The sequence below is a fragment of the Cladosporium halotolerans genome, assembly GCF_011745625.1.
Source record: "Cladosporium halotolerans strain TM138-S3 chromosome Unknown Sca27, whole genome shotgun sequence".
Classification (NCBI taxonomy): Eukaryota; Fungi; Ascomycota; class Dothideomycetes; order Cladosporiales; family Cladosporiaceae; genus Cladosporium; species Cladosporium halotolerans.
The window spans coordinates 284,683-303,266 of NW_027191478.1; the positions used below are offsets into that span (position 1 = coordinate 284,683).

The window sequence follows — 18,584 nt, forward strand, 5'->3', positions numbered from 1 at the left end:
ACCGGATATCGATGAGCGCCACAATTGAGCTGTCATACGTGCCGGTGAAATCTACACTCTCCCCTTCATGGAGCTGGCAAAAGCGATCGCCAACGGGACCAAGGAAAACAACACTCGTGCATGTAAAGATCCCGACAAATTCGCTGCACCTTACCATGCAGTCATTGAAAGTTTCTGCTCCGAATGATGTGTCGAAGATGCCCCCAGCCGTATTGCGACCGCAGCCGAGTATGTATGACTGGCCTCCAGGCACGGTGACTATTTGTCCGTCGTTCTCTGGACACGAATACGGGAAAGCAGTAGGAGTCGGTTCCATCATACCAGTAGTCGACGATCCCGTGTTGCTCGTGGTGCTATCAGTCATGGTGTCGGCCTCCTCTGAAGTCGTGGATGAAGTTTCATCGTCCAATTCAGATGTTGTAGTAGTCATCCCTGTTGTAGTCATCGATGTTGTGCCGGAGCTGCTGCTTGAAGTCGTACTCATCATAGATGAGCTCGAGCTGGAGCTAGGTCTCACCACAGTATCTGGATCGACGGGTCCCGCGGACCAAACGACAGCTCCATCTGGTTGAGCAATGAGAGTGTCATTTGGACTCTTGTAGTAACAGTATTGTTCCTCTTGCCCTGAGACTACCCAAGACACGCCGAAACAATCATCCTCGTCGAACTCGCACTGTTCAATGCAGTCTTCCAGACTCGTAGCTATGAATCTCATGCTATTATTCAATGAGAAATACTCCTGGTAGCAATATACCTGGTATTCTTTTTCGAGCACTGGGGTGACATAAACCTGGTTGTCGTTGTCAGGGCAATTCAGCATTGGAGTCGGCATAGACGTTGAGCTGCTCGTGGAAACTGAGCTTTGGGAAGTCGACGAGCTGGTAGGAGTAGATGTGGAGCTAGAAGACGTCGTCGAGGCCGTCGTTGAGGCCGTTGTAGAAGCAGGGGAAGTTGTGCTAGTGGACGTCGTCATAGTGGTTGAGCTCGAAGATGAGGTAGTGGACGAACTCATCACCGGTGCGTTTGGATTGTTCCACCGATAGAAGAAGTCCATCACGTACGGCCGAATGTTGATCGGTGTGCTGGTCGGATAGGCATGGCCAAAGTTTTCGAGACGGAAATGCTGGATCCTACCACCTCCCCATTGAACTTGAGTGACATCCGTCGCGAGGTTCGTGGTGACGTTGTTCGTCGATAGACCTTGCCGAATAGCCCAATTGTTCAACCAGTGCGGGATAGTCGGCAGGGTTCTCCCTCTCCGTTCGCCGCCCCAATAGCCGATTGTACCATCGGTGGTGCCATGTGTTTCGAAAATGGCGAGGTCGTTCCTCCCAGGACTGCACTGTTGCTGAACCGGTGTATTCGTATCCACAGTATACGGGTCGGCATTAGAGGATGAAGTGTAGAAGGCGCCCGCGTTGGGCGCAATTGCGGCGAATATCAGACTGAGCTCGGGATCACAAGCGATGACGCCGCAGAAGCCACCACCGTTGCTGTGTCCAGCCGCGAAAACGCGTGTCCGATCAATACAGAACGTGTTCTTCATCAAGGCGACTAGCTCTTTCATGAACTCTCTGTCACGAACGTTGGGGTTAGGTGACCCGGGAACGCCGTATTCCGGATTTGATTCCCAACCAGTGTCAGTCCCTGATCCTTGGGCGTACACAACGATAGCATAAGGATTGAGACCAGGATCGTTAAATCCAAGCTGAGATTCGATGTCCGCTGATGTACCATACTGCCCATGAAAGCCGATGATGAGCGGCGAGGCTTTGTTGATGTCGTAGTACTGCGGAATGTGGATCAGGAAGGTCCTTGTGAACCCATCTGCTGTCGTCCTCATGCTAAACTGGACACTCGGTCCATTGGCAGTGAGGTTAGACGGGAGCGGTTGCCCACAACCTCCGCCTGCGCTTGTTACTGGCGCAACGTAGTTCGGGTTTGGAGGGACGTAGCGGACCAATGCTCCAAGATTGGCATTGTTAGATGTCCTCACGCCTGTGAAACTAGTCTTCATGTAGCAAGTCCCATCATAAGTCGCCGCCTTGCATCCTGGGAAAGCATCACATTTTTGCATGCATTCATGAATGTTGGCAGCCTGAGTACCAGTGGCTTGAGAGGGATCAGTATCCCTACCGCAATAGACAGTATAATTGGACCCGCAAGCATCAGTGAAATCGCCGATGAGCCCTCGTCCAGGATTTCCTGTATCTGAACAGCGGAAGGTGGCCAGTGATGATGGAGTTGGTGTACCTGTGCAGGGGCCAGCAGTAGTCGTGGATGTAGTTGATGTTGTGGATCTCGTGGTTGTCGACGATGCGGGCGAAGTTGTAGATGTGGTCGATGTGGCTGATGTGGCTGACGTGGTCGAAGTAGTGGAGGACGTCGAAGATGAGGATGTGGTCGACGTGGTCGAAGTAGTGAACGTCAGTGAAGTAGTGGAGGACGTCGAAGAGGCTGACGTGGTGGTTGTAGTGGAAGTGGTCGATGTGGTTGACGAGGGTGACGTGGCTGATGTAGTTGACGTAGTTGTGTCCGACGTCGTGGAAGAGGCGGTTGTGGACGACGTGGTAGACGTAGTGGTCGACGTGGTCGATGTGGTGGAAGTTGTCGAAGTTGTGGTTGTCTGCGACGTCGTAGATGTCGTCGAACTAGAAACCGTGGTGCTAGAGTGTGTGGTCGTGGAGAGACTTGTGATTCTCGACATAAAGTGGAATCTGGCTGGGCCGGTTCCGTTGACGATTCGGTTTGATGTTGATCTCAGTTCACAGACACCAGCTCCGGCTTGCACACCTTCCTGCGAATCTTGCCGCTCATCAAAGTTTGCAGGGGAATACTCGTACCGGAAAGAGTGACAGTTCGTCGCACTGTTGCACCGTTGGATACAGGTGAGCATATCAACCTGTCCTGTAAAAGAGCTCGGTGTCGCCAGAGTGGTTTCAACAATGTCTCTTTCGCATATGACCTCCCAGGCATCGCCCCTGATGTCTATGAAGGTGTCGTTGGCGTAACCTTGACACTGTGGAAAGTCATTCAGGCATGGCACTACTGTCAATGGGAAAAGGGCCATACTTACAGGGAGAGAATTGTTGCCCCGACCGGCTACGATCAGATGAGCACTCGCATAGGTCGTAGAACCACCCGCCGTATATTCGCCCTTATCGGTACGGTATTGGCATGAACCTGAGCCGGTGGTAGGACTTGTTTGACCAGAGCCGGAGGAGATGTACGTGAAGGCAGTGCAGCCAGGTCGCCTAGCACAGCCCTTGACACAGCCGTAGTAGCCTTGGCCATTGGTCAAGCTGTTCCATCCGAGAGGACCGGTATGTGCTTGCCCACATCTGGTTTCCCAGACGTTGTTGAATCTGTCGGTGTATCTGCCCCCATTTGCAGCAGTATCATTGCTACCGGCTGAACAAGTGGGTGCGGGTACCCAGGTATTGGTTGGCGTGGACGTCTGAGCCCACGCTGGAAGAAAGTTGTAGGCTAATAGCACAAGCGCGAGGCCGGCCCTCGAAACGAGCGTCGAAGACCGCATCACGAAATGCGTGGAACAAGTGACAGTGGTTTGAATGAGGACAGCAGTGCAGGGGGAGGCGAAATGGAAGACATAGCGAGACCTACTGGAGCGCGAACTGGGCCTTCGCGCCGTGTCAACACGCGGTGCATTCCAGTCATTTCGTTCCCGTGGCACCGACGCTATGGCAGCAATCCAGTGGTAGTCGACAAATGAGCATGCCCAACCCACCCCACTGTTCTAGACTGGGACTCGGGAAGCAATACAAGGGATGGGCGTAGTTTTCCCCTTGATATGTCGTTTCTCGCAGGAGTGAAGGGATTCCCGACCTTCGACGCAGTCTAAGTAATCGTCCTTTCCCTCGCCTGATGCTGGTCCGCGCCATCTTGGTCCATAGCTGCGATGGTCGCGCATGACGTTTGGTCGGGAAAGAGAGGTTCGAATCTCTCGAATCCAACGTGTGGACGATTTCGATGGTTTTGGATCGAAGCGCGTCTGCAGGGATGTTGTTGGATCCCGCGTCAACTGGTGCCCGGTTGCTGGTGGCTGGCCCGGATGCTCCCGCGGCATGGCGCTGGCTACATACATGTGTCTTTTCGTCGCGGTCGATGTGGGGGAAAGCACGAGGTGTTCTGTACAAGCATACGCTTAGTTTGCTCATTAGCGACATACGAGAAAGGAGGGACTGTTGCCCCCTCAGAGTGGTATCTACGTAAACATACATCTCGAGAAGCTGCTTTTGCAACAGCGCGCCATCCTCAGAAAAGCAAATCTTCTCGAACCATGAAAAGGCGCCAACTGCTCAAAAGCTAAGGCATATCAGCCCACTCGTCCTCCAGGAACGCCTTCTCGTAGTCCTCCGCCTTCAACCCCTTTTTCTTCGTTGCGCCATCGCCCTTGGCGACCTTCCCGCCCTCAAGCTCAACCCTCGCGAGGTTCGAGTAGAAGTTGCCAACCTTCTCGTGAGCGTTCACCTTCTTTGGATCAAAGCGAAGCACCTGTAAGCCAGCCATACTCGTCGCACGCGAGAGTGCAACGTAAGCCTGACCCTTCTCGAAAACCTTCCCAAGATCGACCTTGACACGCTCAAGCGTCTGGCCCTGAGCCTTGTGGATGCTGAGAGCCCATGCAAGAATGAGCGGGACCTGCGAACGGGAGGCCTGCACCTCACCGTTAGGAAGCTCGACCTTCCAGCTTTCGGGTTGGCAGAGCAGATCTCTCGAGGTCCCGTCGGCAATGGTGAAGCGGACGAGCGGAAACTTGCGTTGAGTCGTCAGGTTGTCGGTCAGACGCTTGCGCGCCAGCTCCTCTTTAGACAGAGCGCTGGCAGGCATTTGGCTGGCGAGCATGCCGTCGGTAGCCTGTGAGTATGCTTCTTCGTTGATGCAGTACTTGTCGAATTCGCCTTCGTCCATGAAGCCGATCACGCGACCGATCGAGCCGTTGACTAGGCTCTCGTCGATGTTCTTGATGAGCATGACCTGAGCACCTTTCTTCAAGGTGATGGTCTCCGGCGCCATACAGTTCGAAAGTAGCTTGTCGCGCTGAACTTTGTCCACGATAGTGCCGCCGTCTCTTGCTTCGAATATCTCAACATTGCCTTGCAAATTGACTAGGCGATCTGCGTTCGCTTTCTCAACCTCTGAACGCAGCGCAAAAAGTTCCGTCGCATCGAGGTCGTCATCGAAGTTCAGCGGCCGACTTAGGCTGCGGAATGTGTTGATTGAAGATTGCGAGAGTCTACCTTCTCTCATTTCATTAAGCATTCCTGCAAAGACTGCAAAATGGTCAGCATGGATCCTCCGATGAAAATATCAGAACACATACCTGGATCCTTCTGTCTGAAGACGTGATGCAATCCTATTGTAAACTCAACAGCAGTAGGCCATGTTCCCGCATCGAAAGCAAATTGTGCGACCTTGCCCTTATCGGGCACAGGCGGTAATTGGAAGAAGTCGCCAGTGATGACAAGCTGGATGCCTCCGAAGGGGCGACCGTTATTGCGCAATTGTCTTGCGATAGACTCCAGCTTGTCGAAGAGTTCGCCGTCGACCATCGAAACTTCATCAATGACTAGCACTTTCGTCCTCATCCATCTGTGTTTGGCTTTCTGGTTCCTCTTGATCTTCTTGACAAGCTCCGCAACTGGCTCTTTGCCCAGTCCGATACCAGCGAAACTGTGAAGCGTGACACCACCAACGTTGCAAGCAGCAAGACCAGTCGACGCAGTGACAGCAATACGGTCAGGCTCCCGAGCGTACTTCTTGCGTAATGATGTGATAATCTCCCGGAGCAGGACTGATTTACCAGTACCGGCAGAACCAGTGAAGAAGACGCTCTTCTTCTTCTCAACCACCAAGTCCAAAACGTGCTGCTGCTCCTCGCTGAGGAAGACCCGAGCTACTTGTTTGCGCTTGCTCTTTGCCTTCTGAATGCTCTCCTCTGTGCCGTCGTTCTTTTTAACTGCCTTCTTAACCTCTTCCCGATGCTTTCTTTGTTGGTCTTTGACGGCGCTGGCAGTTGTGTTCCAGGGAAACTGGGACTTCTTGTTTGCTTTCGGTGCCGGGGTCGCAAAGCCTGCTGAGACACCCTTCGACGTATGGCTAGTAGCATGCTCAGACGTGCCTCGATCTTCCTCGGTCTCTTCGAGCCAAGGTATCGTTCTCCGCTTGAAAGGTCGAGGCTGGGGTGGTCCATTCTGTTGTGCTTGTACGCTCTGTTCTCGTCCGGGGGCAGGCTGCCGCACAGGAGAGGGGATTCGGGCTGGCTGAAAGTGCTCCAACGGCGAAGAAGACCAGGGTAAAGGATTGCTACTCGCAGGCATGTGCTCCTTCGATGTCGGTTCCACAGACCCATAACCCGAATCCTGATATCCAGTCCGCGCTTGCTGCTGCCTGGGGAGCGTGGGATACACGATAGGCTTGGGCAAAGGCGCCGCTGAAGACTGCTTTGGCAGTTGGGGATAGTTTACTGTGGTTTTCGACTTGGGCTCCTCCACGTCCAGATCAATATCGCTGTCAAAGTCATCCTCCCCAAACAGATCCGTGGCTGGGATCTTCGCCGGCGAATCTCCACTCACTACTATCGGCTTGTTTTGCGACCCGCGCTCATCCTCGAATGATTCATCGAAAGCTTTGGCGAACCCGCTCGCTGTTCTCTTTATCCCGCTATTCTGCCTCGGTGGCGGCGCTCTCATCTGGTTGAAGGCGGATGACGGACTCGGTCGGAGAGCATTTTGAAAGCCAGCACTAATCGATTTTGAGGGCGGAGGCTTCGTAGGCTGCGACTGTGTGGGCGAGCTGGATGGGAAAAGAGATTGAGACAGGGTCTTGCCGAGCACGGTTTGCTGCGCTTGGTTCTCCTGCTCGTGCCTATTGGCAGCTGCGCGTAACATGGTAAGACGCGAGTATGATCGTCTGGAGTCGGCCGGTGCGATTTGTCGGAAAGGCGATGAGACCCGCCCGTGCGGGCGAGGAGAGTTGCTGGGTCCTGCTGCTGCAGAGGCGAGTCGCGAGGTTGCCTTGCCGGTCGGTCGGCGGACGAGCATACAGTGGACGATGTAGACGGTGATCAAAAGGCCACCTAATACAAGCAAAGGCGAGAGAGAAAAGGCGGAAAGAAGGGAATGGGCGTTGCGGGCGTCACAGGCCATGCATGGCACGCGAATGCAGAGGGGCAACTTTCGATGATGGACGCGCGACGCGAAGTTGGCGCCTCGCGGAACCTCGGGCCTTGGCATTCACGTCGACGCCTCCTGCATCAGATACCTTACTATTTATATGTTTGATCGTATCTCTACATCGTTGGTAAAGCACCACATCGTCTTGCTTTCTCTACAACTTCTCCATGTTCAAAGTCGGAATTGTCTCTTCAAGCTATGAGACTGACAGAGGTTTTTTCTCAGCAACTGAGCGCTATGGTTACATACTCGCTTGTTGCCGCATGTGGGAATTTGGCAATGCAGCGTTCAGCTCATTACTTCTTTCTTCCTCCAGCATGTCCTCCAATCTCCACGACTCCTGAGACTCCAACAGTCCTTTTTCACGTCTCTCCCTTAGGGCCCTGGTCTCGCCTCCTACCAGTGACATCGTCACCGGATCACTAAACATCGAGTATCCACCAGCTGGGATCCGAGACAACACCTTTCGGATTCGCTTGGCGACTTTTTCTATTCGAAGCTGATTCATCCACCATTCGTCCTCGGTCATCAGCTCCAGCTCCACCACTCCGGTCGTGGTCTCATACTTGAAGACTCGTCCGAGAAGTTTCCGCCAGTCCCACAGCATGCGTGGGACCTTTCGGTACATGATATCCAGCAGCTCGTCCTGTATGCTGCCGTCTCGCCTGACGTGATGTTCGAATGACATGCAGACGAATCGCATCCACCGCATCATCGTTCGTTTACTCAGGTGCCGCTCGAGACTCGCAAGCTCCCATCGTCGGCGCGCTTCGAGTGCGGACTTCCAAGGCCGAGAGCCAGATCGGCAAGCATCGGTACAGATCTTTACTTCGTCCCAGGCTTTATACGCTGCCTCTTGGTGCTCTTTGTACAGCACCAAGGACTCTTCCATTTTCTCCATCATTTCGCTGGTCTTCCGTCTCTGCAGGAGTAAGTTCCTCATCATGAGATTGTACATCCACATGCGCGGCTTGACGTTGTACGGTTCACTCGTCATTGTGCTCCATAACGTCTGCACGGATCTTTTGGGCAACTGGCCCTTTGCCTCATCGTTGACAGCTGCGGGCCCATAGCGATGAGATGCCAGAATGCAAGTATATTCGAATAGGACATCCCATACTCTATCGCTTATGGCGATATCGTATTCGCCCGCGACATAATCCACCAGCCGCAGTGCAGTTGGCATGTCACTGTTGATGCTGTAGGCATATGCGAGAGTATGCATGAACCTCTCTGTGGGCCGATGGGAGGAGTCTTCGAGCCATTGTCTCGGATTGAGTGTCTCTTCCTCGCCGGGATCCGTCTGCATTAGCTTGCGGACATCGATGTTCCAGACTCTGGTCAGGATGGACTCCACGGTGTCGATCTCGCCTTCCTTTGCAGCGGCAACCATCAACCAGCAGTAGGTCTCCTCGTTTGCAGTCACGCCGTTCTTCAGCATTGAGTCGAGGATACCCATTGCTTGCTCCTTGATACCGCCGGGACCAACGGTGTAATTTCCAAAGAACCAGGGCCTGTGCTCCTCTCGACGTGGATTCTGATTTCTTGATATCACTCGCTCTCTACTTCGGGAATGGCGGTCCCTGTGTCCAGCCCACACGGCAGATGCCAGAAACCCATTGTACATGGATACGTCTGGAACGATTCCGTCCTCGAGCAAGTCCTGCCAGAGGGTTCCTGCAAGGCTAGGCAACCCTATTATTCCCGCATGCTTGAGCATTATCCTGTACTGTTGTGCAGTCAACCGATGGCCACTTTCTCTTCTCAACATCGCAACAGTCTGCACAATCTCGGTGTAGTTCTTGTCCAGGATCCTCACGTACTTGAGGCGAAGATTGCGAGTCGCCGCTGGAGTGACACGTTCCAATGCAGCGTAGTTCTCCAAGACTTGTGAGAGAGGCTTTAGGGCTTGCAAGATCTCGGTGAAGGCCTCGTCAGACATCGAGCGAATAAATTTGATGTCGGCGCGGTAATAGATCGCTAGAATGCACTGCGCGATTGCGTCCCAATCATGGTCTTTGATCGCGATCGGTAGCTCAGCGTGGTAATCCAAATCCAATAGCAAATCAAATGGAACTGATTGAGCTCCTGATGCCGGCTTGGATGGCTGAGGTGATTCCGAAGGGAAAGTTTGGGACGAGACCTGTGAGGCCTCTTCTTGGAGTAGTTCATCTTCCGCATCTTGGAGCGTGTCCCTTCCCTCAGCCGATTGCCAACAGTCGCCTTCAGGCAATTGGTACAAGTCCAAGTCATGAGGCTCTGACTCTTCGTCGAAGCCTGATAGAGCCTCTCTTTCCGCTTCTTCGACTGCGTCGTGCTGCTCGTCAAGGTCTAGACTCCAGTCCTTTTGTCGTGCAGCCACTTGTGTACGTTGGACTGATTCAAATAATATGGCTCTCTCATCGATTTTCTTAAGCTTCTTGCTGTGTTGTCGCCGGCCAACGTCGAGGCCCCAGCCAGGTATTCCTGGATTCTCGCTCGTCTCCTGCGGCGCTTCACGGTCTTTCGATTTCCGGCCATGGCGCTGCTGGTCGCCGGCCGTAAGTCGACCCTTACTGCGTTCGTCACCGTAGTTCTGCTTCTTCCGCCACGATATCCACCTGATCTGGCACACCTCGTTCAACCGCCCGCCCCGCACATGTTTCTTACCCCGCCCGAGCAACCACAGCGACGCAAGCCGTGACTCGGCCAACCCGAGCCCGACGGTCATCGCAATCATCCGACCTCCTGCTCCCTCATGACAGTCTTGCTCTCCATGCAACAAGCGCGGTCACCGCCTCTTGCGAGCGTCGATTTGATATCCAGTCCACGGCGATCCAGGGTCAAGCCACGGCCAGCACTAGAGGGCTAGCAGTCTGGGGAAGTCGAGAGAAGTGGAGCAAAAGGGTCTGCGAGAGTGGAGTTGCTTGTGCCGTTGTCTCTCTTAACCGTCGCGCTAACCAGCCGAGGCCCGCTAGCTCGTCGAGCAGACAGCTCGGCACAGGAGGAAGGTCGGCCGGCGAGCCTCAGTCTCAGCCTCAGCGAACGGAAAGCGTTCCGCAGCGATTCTGAAGCCCGCCGCCGACGTCCAAGTCCAACGTCAGTGTTCGTGTTGTCGCGCGAACAATTGCGAACCCTTTGAACGAAACACGCGCGCACGACTCTGCCACACACCGCGCGCTGATGGCTTCGCCCGAAGGTCCCGGCGCCGTCACCAGCTCGGTCAACGAGCCGCTTGACCTGGTCCGCCTTTCGCTCAATGAGGTGGTTTTCGTGAAGTTGAGGGGAGACCGCGAATTGAAGGGACGGCTCCACGTGAGTGCATATTTCTGAGAATGTGGTGAAAGGTGCGATGTTGACTCATGAGACTTAGGCATATGACAGCCATTGCAATCTGGTACTAGGCGAGGTGGAGGAGACCATCTACATGGTGGACGAAGAAGAAGAGGGAGGCAACGGCGAGGTGCGCACAATGAAGAAGCAGAGCGAAATGCTGTTCGTGAGAGGTACGTCGCAAATCAAGCCAACAAGGGTTGATTGCATGCTAACCGTCGGCGCAGGTGACTCGGTCGTCCTCATTTCACCTCAGGCATAGCCATAATTCAGCGATGGATGGAAAAACGACAAATCTGCACAGCATGGCGGCGTTACGATTGCACATTAAAGCGGCGAAATGCAGAACATGGAATATCAAGGACGGACGTGCGGGGTGGGAGGATCAGGACGAGATACCAAGACAGGCCTGAGACAAGGTCAAGTCAACGAATTCCTTTGAATACTTCATAAGTATTACTGCCGAATGAAAGAGCCGCACGAAAATCGTGCTGTGCATCTTCGAAAAGCTTCAAAACGTCTCGAAACCCTGTTCCAAACCGAGGTACTGGCACCAGTGTGAGTATGGATACAGCTCGTTGCCTAAAGCTACGCTATGTCCCAAGTCGCCACACCACCAAAACCCATCCCAACCCTCCCCTTCCTATCTCTATACTCTTGCAGAGACAATCCTCTCCCTTCCCGTCCACCAAACTGCGTCACAGTATATATCGACGCCTTCTGCCCCGGCCGACCCAAGTCCTCCGTCCGCACATCACACCACCACACTCCATCGCCCTTCTCGAACGGCACATGGTTGCGATCCGTGCCGTCGAGCTCCTCCAAGTGCAACACGTAGAGGTAGTACTCCCCGCGCCCGCAGCGCACGGGGTCCCAATGCGGACAGACCTTCTGGAACATGAAGCGCGTCGTGGGGCCTTGCTGCGCGAGGACGACGGGGTTCGCTAGCGGCGCGAACGAGCCCTCCGCCAGCCCTTCCTCCGCCACGAAGCCGCTGAACATGTGTGCCGCGGTGCCGGACTTGGCGGACCGCTGGTACTCTTCCCAGGACAGGATGCGGCCGTCGTTGCGGAACTGCTTGCTGGTGTCTGTGGGGTAGTGCGAGCGGCCGAAGTCGGAGTTGGACTCGGTGAAGTGCACGGGTTTGAAATGCTTCTGGTACGGCTGGCCGCGCCCTTGCACGTTGCCTGCGCCCCAGCAGGGGTCGATGAGTTTCCATTCGCCGCCGTCGATACGGCAGGCATTCCAGGCATGCGTGGTGGCGAAGGCGGGAAGCGGCTCGCCTGGTTGCAGCTGACGGTGGCCGAATCCTTTACAGGCGCCGGAGATCACGATACATTCGAGGCCGGCTTTGATGGCTAATGCCGCGAAGAGGCCAGCGTAGCCTTCGCAAACGGCAAGGCCGGATGATATGGTGGATTGAGGTGTTGAGGGCTTGACGTTGTTGTTGAAGAAAGCGACGACATCGTACTCGACGTTATGGTGTAGCCAAGTGAATATAGCACGCGCTTTGTCAGTAGCACTGGGGAATGGAGATGTGAGCTGATGGGACAGCCAGCCAACATCGGTCGAAGGTATAGACTCGCGTGGGAATCTGGCTGCATGGTTGTCCGGGCCTGAGAAATCGCGACAGTGTAAGCATGAAGCTGGTCCATTGTCGTATTGCGGATTGGATGCAGCGCCAAGTTTAGGCTTGGAAGCCTGCAGTGCCGCAAGGTCGGGCCTTGACCCTGTAGGAATGGGTGGAGGAGTGGCCTCGATCGCCGGTGTAGAGCTTGGTCGATTAGACGGAGATGGTTTAGGCTGTATTGCATTGCCGAAGCCCATACCCAATGCGGATTTCCTAGGTGGTGGAGGTTGTAATCTTCGTGCGGGTGCTTCTGGTTGATGGGTCTCTTGAGGTACCGCCGTCGGTTGTTCCTGTTTGACACCAGTCCTGGCAGGCAGCGCCGGTGCAGGTCTGGCTTGGACTTGAGGTCTGGTAGGCACGCTCGGCGTACTGCTTTTTCGGAAGGTGTTTGCGAGCGGGTTTGAACTCGACTTTGTCGGCCTCATGGCGTTGTATTTTTGATCATGGGCTTGAACCTCTTCAGGGGTTCTCTTTGGTGGCAACGCAGGCAAAGCTGATGGATTGAACTCGGGTGCACGAATGGCGAACCTCTCAGATCGAGAGGTTGTAGAAGTACCGTTGGACATGCCCGAAACCGAAGACCGTGCTGTCGCGTTGGAGCTTACAGATTCACTAGACTGTTTCCGACTTAATGTCATCTCAGATGGTCGCCTCTGTGGCAAAGCAGGCGCAGTCGCGGACGGTGTCCGAGCTGGTAATCTGGGACCTAAGGAATTTTGAGAGCTATGAGTCGATGTCCTTGGAGGCAGGCTTGGCCGTGAAATACCATCCATGCCGTTTGCTGATGCGCCATCTGGGCGTGGCTCTTCCGGGACATTGCCAATACCTCCGTTTGGTTGGTTGGCGAGAGGTGGATTATTTGTCGATTCGGTACGATGGTAACCATTAGGCCTGGCGGGAACACCAGGCTTGGGCGGTGGTGGTGGAGGAGGCCTAGCTTTGCCTGTGGTAGGGTTCGGTTTGGGTGCCGGACTGCCGTTGGATGGTGGCGCTCCAGAGCCGACCTGCGACAGCTTGAGAGCAGCGATGCGCTGCTGTATAGACTGCGGCTGCGGCTCGTCGTCAGACATGCTGGAATCGCCTGGAATTACAATATGAATTATCTAGGGCACTGCTGTGCTGTGATTCGATTGCCGGAGACGACTTCGTAGCCCGAGGTGATGGAGGTGGATGCGGCTGAAGGACTAACGGGTCGTCCCTCGGGATGAGACTACACGCCGGGGTATCGCGCAGAATAAGAAACGGATAGAATAACCGACGAAGAAAGCGAAGGGCAGAAAGCAGTTGTGAAGGATGTGAAGTCAAAAGCACATGAAACACAAGGCGAAAGTAGCAAGCGCTCGGGCAGCACATGGCGGCCACAGCGGGCAGGGCGGCACAAGCACCAAGCCACGAAGGAAGCTTGAACTGTCACACCAATTGGGAAGTCCCACCTTGACCGGTGACATGTACCCACAGTTAGGAGCACTACCGAATGCGTGTGTGTAGGGAAGGTCGCTAATCTATTGGCATTATCTTTCTAGTAGATCATCTCGACCACGGCCAGGCCATCCACAGAGTGTAGCGAGTGACCGGGACCCGTCACATTAACCCCAAGCTTACCCCAACCCTAACCCTAACTCGATGACCCTTCATGCCATTAGAACGGCATGGTGTTATAACAAATGCGACTGATGGCATTCGATGCATTTGATTTACCAACAGATCGCTGACAAATATGTTCGCAAAGAATACACGGAAAGCAACATGAACTATCATGGTTGTTGACGTCGAACAATCGAGACACCTATAAATAGCCTCTCTACCTGAAGGTATGTCTAAGCCACCACGCAAGACGACCACCTCGTCATGCTCATACAACACACGAATAGCCAATCGATACCAGCCTAATGACTACGTTGAAAGATCATCTTTAATTCAATCACGTGTACACATTGAACACATTGTGTCTCTACCAATCCGCTCCACGAAAATGCTCACCACCCAAAAGCCCATCGCACACCTCACCCAGCCTCACTTCCAACCACCACCACACGTCACCTTACCTCACTCACACCTCAAACCAAGGAAAACAAGCGAGCTCAAGTATAATCCCACGCTTCAATACCACAGCATAGCTACCCCTATCAAAACCAAAGCGCACCCCATCCCATGCCACCCCATCCCATCCCCCAGCGCACAATCACAATCAAAACCCCACAGATCCCCCAACCCACAGAACCCAAGCAAAGGAAGCAAAACTCAATACCCGCTCGCTGAACACGCTCGCTCGCTCGCATCAAAAACCTCGCCGTCATCTTTTTTCGAAACCAGTCTATTTGCCCCGTCTGCTTCCTCGGTACCCCTCATTCCCCTTCTTCCTCTACGTCGCGTCTTCACAGAGGACATTCCTGACCGAGTCTCCTTCAGCCTCCGCCCTCTTTCTTCTTCTTTTTTTCCGCCGAGAGAGAGAGAGTTTGTGTAAGAAAAAGACTAAAAAAGACTAAAAAAGAAAAGAAAGTGAGATGGTAAGGTAGAGTTAGACACGGCCCTCGAAACGGAAAAAAAGCAAAGCGCAAAAACCAAGCAACAAAACACGCGCAAAACGAGACGAGAAAAGAAAATCGGACGGATAAAAAAAAGGAAAAGAAAAGAAAAGAAAAAGAAAAAGAAAAAGGAGAGTCGTAGCGTCGTGTCCCGGGCGGGGGAGGAGGAAGTGTTTTGTTGTTGTTGGTAATGATGGTGTTGTGGTCGATGTTGATTGATTGATGTTGTTGATTGTTTGGTTTGGATCGAAACTTTTTGTCTTTCTTTCTTTTCCTTTCCCCTTTCCCTATTCCATATCCTCCCGATCCTTTAGCGCCCCGTCTAGACCTTTCCCTTGGACGTCCCAAAACCCTCATCGCTTCCTCTTCTTACTCTTATCCACCGGCGCGGGCGCCAAAAAGTACCCCCCGCTCGGCACGCCCTGCCCACCACCGCCCGCCGCCGCCTGCGGCGTAACAGCCGGCGGCGGTAGCAGCGCACTATCGAACTCCTCATCGCCCTTCTTGACGGGCACGCCCATGTGGCGGCCGTAGCGGCCCTTGCGGCCGTTGCCCTCGTCCTCGGAGATGCAGCCGTCGAGCCCGATGCCGGCGTCCTTGCAGCGGCCGCAGGGCCGCTGGCGGTCGCAACCCTTCTTGCTCTTGCGGCAGCGTTGGCAGCGCGGCTTGGAGGACAGGTCTTCCTCGTCGGTGCCGAGGGCGGGGTGGAAGGCGATGGTGGAGGCGGCGGAGGTTTTGCGGGATTGCGAGGGGAGGGAGGCGGGGGACATGGGGACTTTGGAGTGCGAGTGGGAGTGCGAGTGCGAGTGGGAGTGAGAGTGCGTGTAGGGTTTCTTGGGCTTGACCATGGAGGAGGTGCGGGGCTTGGCGGACTTGAGGGCGGCGGGCATGGTGGAGCGTGGCCTGGGAGCGGAGGGCTTGCTGGGGCGGCGCTGGCCTTCGAAGTCTTGCATGATGTCGTCGCTGTCGCCCTTGAAGGAGCCGTCGCGCTGGTCCTCGTACTCGTCGCCGGTTGTGCCGTCGCTGCCTGGTTGGTGCATGCGCTGCTTCTTCCTCTGAGGACCCGCCTCGTTCTTGGGCCAGCTGGGCACCGCAGGTAGGCCGCTGACTTCCTCTTCTTCGTCGTCGTCTTCCTCTTCAGACGAGGGCGCCTCTGCCTTCCCGCTCAGCGCATCATCGAGCGTAGAGGTCGATGTGCGCCCGTGGGAGAAATTGGACGCATCACCCAGGCGCATCAGCTGCAGTGCGACGTCTTCGTCAGAAATGACGCTGTTGACCGTGGGGTCCGGTGTTGGGAGGACTCCACCGCCAGAGAGGCGAGGCGGAGGGAAGGCAGAGTTGCTGGGACGAGCTCCTCGCAGCTGGCGCGGAGGCTGCGAGTACGAATTGTAGCTCGCCGCGGGCATACCGTTCTGCATGTAGCTATTGCCGCCGTGACTTTGCGGCGACGGCAGAGGCTGCGTATATGAGAAGGTCTGCTGGTTGGGGTATGGGTACGGCGACGGGGCCGGACCATTGCGCCTCTGCGGCGAGACCGAAGAGATAGAGGCGGTCATGGGCACCTGCGGTGGCACGAAGAGAGGAAGTTCCTAAATGATGTTAATCCCAAGCGTTCAGTAACTGTGCGCAGACATGCGCTTACCGAGCTCTCGAATGCGCGCTTCCTTCTGCCGCCTTCGACAATGTTGTTGACACTGATCTCAGCGTTGACCTGCTCCGTTCGCGATCTGCGAGAGCTAGTCACAGAACCGTTCGCGCCATCGTCGCTGCTGTAACCATCTGCGTCGTCGTGAACACTATTCTCCTTGCTTCTGGACTTTGCGCGGCCACCTCTGGCCGGCGCAGCAGAAACACTGCGACGAGCATACTCGGAGTTCGGCGACATACTACGAACTGCGCTCCGAGCGGCTGTTCTGGAGGGTGAGTGCACGTTGCTGTGCTGCGACGCCCGCATGTCGATGGGGGCGCCTAATGTGGGTTTGGAAGGAGACGTGGTGTAAGCACGCTCGTTGTGTGCGCTAGGGGGTTGCGCGACTGTTCTGACGTACACGACCATGTCGTTTTCGAAATTGTCGTACGCAGCAATGATACTGATGCCGTCACGGTTTTCGAAGCTGACGCCGTACTCGTACAAACCGTAGAAGTTTTTCACGGTGGTAATGATCGAGTCTGCAGTGTCGTGGGGCGAGATCATGACCCTCATCGGAAGGCGCGCCTGTATGCGCGGATCTTCCGGGTCGATCAACTGGAAAACGACATGCTTCTGCTCCTTTTTCGTCGGCGAAGGCCTGGTGTAGCCGGAGCCCGCGGCAGAGCCAGTGCTGTCGCGAGCGGGACGGTGGTAGTTTGCACCATGTGAGCTTGTGTTGGAGTGGCCATCCCACGAATGTCCACTGTAGCGATTGGTGTGCGGGTGGGATTGCCTGTGCTCGTCCATGGGACCCTGAGCGGCGGCGGACGTCATATTCAGACCGTCCATATCTCAAGCTCCGCCTCTTTTTTTTAGCAATTGTTTGGTGTTGTGCGGTGATTGTACGGTGTTGGGGGTGTGTTGGGCGAAATGGGCGGTATGCTCCACCTGCGGCGGAAGTCGGCGCAAGAGGAGCCTGCGCGAGCAGGGTGGAAGGCGACAAGGTCTCGACCAGTCTGAAGCGATATTCGTCAGCGGTATGGACTCAGCGGTGATCGCAATGGGTCAAGACTATGATCGCAGGCGTCGCTCGGTTGCGGTAACGATGGTGAGAGGCAGGGCGGAGGTCGTCGCCGCAGGTCTGGCTCACCGCAGGGAGGAGGCGACAACAAGGTCATGAGGGGGATATGAGTGTGGTCTTGGTACGCACCTTGGGTCGCCTGCAACTCGACAACACTCTTGATGAGCGACAGGCCTGTCTGATGCAGGAGAGGCGCTACCTCGCTGTCGCCGTCCGGGGCTCTGAGGCGCAGGGCGGGAGGAGGGGAGTGGGCGGGAAGTTGGGGGATGCGCTGATTTCGCTCGAAAGAACGAACAGACGGAAAGGGATGGCAAGAATGTATGGCACCAGTGCGTCAAACACTGAGGAACAGTGTTTGCTGTTGTGGTGTGGTGGAGGGAGGGAAGTCGGTGGGAAGATCAAGGTGCCCGCTTCTCGCACTGGGGCTTGCTTCCGGCCAGTTCGATGGTCGAGGTCATCCGGCACGAGCACGGCCACGAACACGCAGCGCCTGAGACCGCGCGACTACAGAGGGCTCACGCATGATGCGACGGGGTGCTCTGGCACGCGAAAAATGGGTTTGTCTATTCTACATGGCACTCGAACCCGCCCACGGCGCCTGGGGTCCTGAGGCAGCCCAGGCCGTAGCCGCGCAGAGGCATGCGCACTGATGAGACGGGGAGCAGCTCGGGGCAGGCAAGGTAGGTACGGATATGGCGCTGCGCAGACACGGCGGGAGCAGCGCTCCGAATGCGCGCCGTCTGCGAGGTACACGAGTCGCCCGCGGTGGCTGTCGCATGCGGCGGTACGTCGCCCATTCGACCACGCACAAGAGGGCGGCGGGCGGTGCGATCACGCAGGCCTGGCGCTCAACGGCACGCAGACTCAGGGCCCGCCCGCCCTGTGACCATTGGGCGGCAAACAGCACGACGGCGAGCCCGGGGAGGGCGCAGAACAGGCGGCGGGGGCCCTTATGCAGCAGCGCAGCGCTTGAAAAGGCTCTAGGCCGCGCGCTGCGGGCGTTCGGTCAGAGGAGGCAGCGCAGCTGGCACACGCAGTTGGAACTGTTGTGGACAACGAAGGCGCCAGAAGCGACTGCGCTCCAATCACGAGGCGCCGTGTCGCCTGTAGCCTCGCTGATCGCTGCTTGGCCGTGTGCCGCCGTCGCCGCCCGCTCGAGCACACCCTTCTGCTGCTGCCCTGCCACTAACATCACTCGCGCGCAGCCCGT

At 55.6% G+C, this 18,584-nt stretch overlaps 6 protein-coding genes across 6 annotated transcripts; 1 reads left to right on the forward strand and 5 right to left on the reverse strand.

Annotated features, from left to right (window-relative positions):
• Nucleotides 1-899: 899 nt before the first annotated feature.
• WHR41_06796 (uncharacterized protein) lies at nucleotides 900-3,538 on the reverse strand (the record flags this gene model as incomplete). The annotated part of the gene is made up of 5 exons (XM_069375401.1): nucleotides 900-956; nucleotides 1,016-2,132; nucleotides 2,218-2,651; nucleotides 2,774-3,019; nucleotides 3,077-3,538. 5 exons carry the CDS (start codon nucleotides 3,536-3,538, stop codon nucleotides 900-902), a joined length of 2,316 nt encoding a protein of 771 aa, XP_069227389.1.
• A 607-nt stretch (nucleotides 3,539-4,145) lies between these two features.
• pif1 (ATP-dependent DNA helicase PIF1) lies at nucleotides 4,146-7,166 on the reverse strand. The gene is made up of 2 exons (XM_069375402.1): nucleotides 5,345-7,166; nucleotides 4,146-5,294 (listed from the first exon to the last, which is right to left on the reverse strand). Exons 1-2 carry the CDS (start codon nucleotides 7,062-7,064, stop codon nucleotides 4,327-4,329), a joined length of 2,688 nt encoding a protein of 895 aa, XP_069227390.1. The 5' UTR covers nucleotides 7,065-7,166; the 3' UTR covers nucleotides 4,146-4,326.
• A 271-nt stretch (nucleotides 7,167-7,437) lies between these two features.
• Nucleotides 7,438-9,915, reverse strand: WHR41_06798 (uncharacterized protein; the record flags this gene model as incomplete). The annotated part of the gene is made up of 1 exon (XM_069375403.1): nucleotides 7,438-9,915. The coding sequence occupies one exon, from the start codon at nucleotides 9,913-9,915 to the stop codon at nucleotides 7,438-7,440; it is 2,478 nt and encodes an 825-aa protein (XP_069227406.1).
• A 370-nt stretch (nucleotides 9,916-10,285) lies between these two features.
• lsm3 (U6 snRNA-associated Sm-like protein LSm3) lies at nucleotides 10,286-11,025 on the forward strand. Its single transcript, XM_069375404.1, has 3 exons — nucleotides 10,286-10,490; nucleotides 10,549-10,681; nucleotides 10,736-11,025. Exons 1-3 carry the CDS (start codon nucleotides 10,359-10,361, stop codon nucleotides 10,768-10,770), a joined length of 300 nt encoding a protein of 99 aa, XP_069227417.1. The 5' UTR covers nucleotides 10,286-10,358; the 3' UTR covers nucleotides 10,771-11,025.
• A 71-nt stretch (nucleotides 11,026-11,096) lies between these two features.
• WHR41_06800 (uncharacterized protein) lies at nucleotides 11,097-13,208 on the reverse strand (the record flags this gene model as incomplete). The annotated part of the gene is made up of 2 exons (XM_069375405.1): nucleotides 11,097-12,844; nucleotides 12,905-13,208. 2 exons carry the CDS (start codon nucleotides 13,206-13,208, stop codon nucleotides 11,097-11,099), a joined length of 2,052 nt encoding a protein of 683 aa, XP_069227418.1.
• Nucleotides 13,209-15,016: 1,808 nt separating this feature from the next.
• WHR41_06801 (uncharacterized protein) lies at nucleotides 15,017-17,733 on the reverse strand (the record flags this gene model as incomplete). Its single annotated transcript, XM_069375406.1, has 3 exons — nucleotides 17,504-17,733; nucleotides 16,306-17,309; nucleotides 15,017-16,252 (listed from the first exon to the last, which is right to left on the reverse strand). The coding sequence occupies exons 2-3, from the start codon at nucleotides 17,140-17,142 to the stop codon at nucleotides 15,017-15,019; spliced, it is 2,073 nt and encodes a 690-aa protein (XP_069227454.1). The 5' UTR covers nucleotides 17,143-17,309; nucleotides 17,504-17,733.
• Between the last annotated feature and the right edge of the window lie 851 nt (nucleotides 17,734-18,584).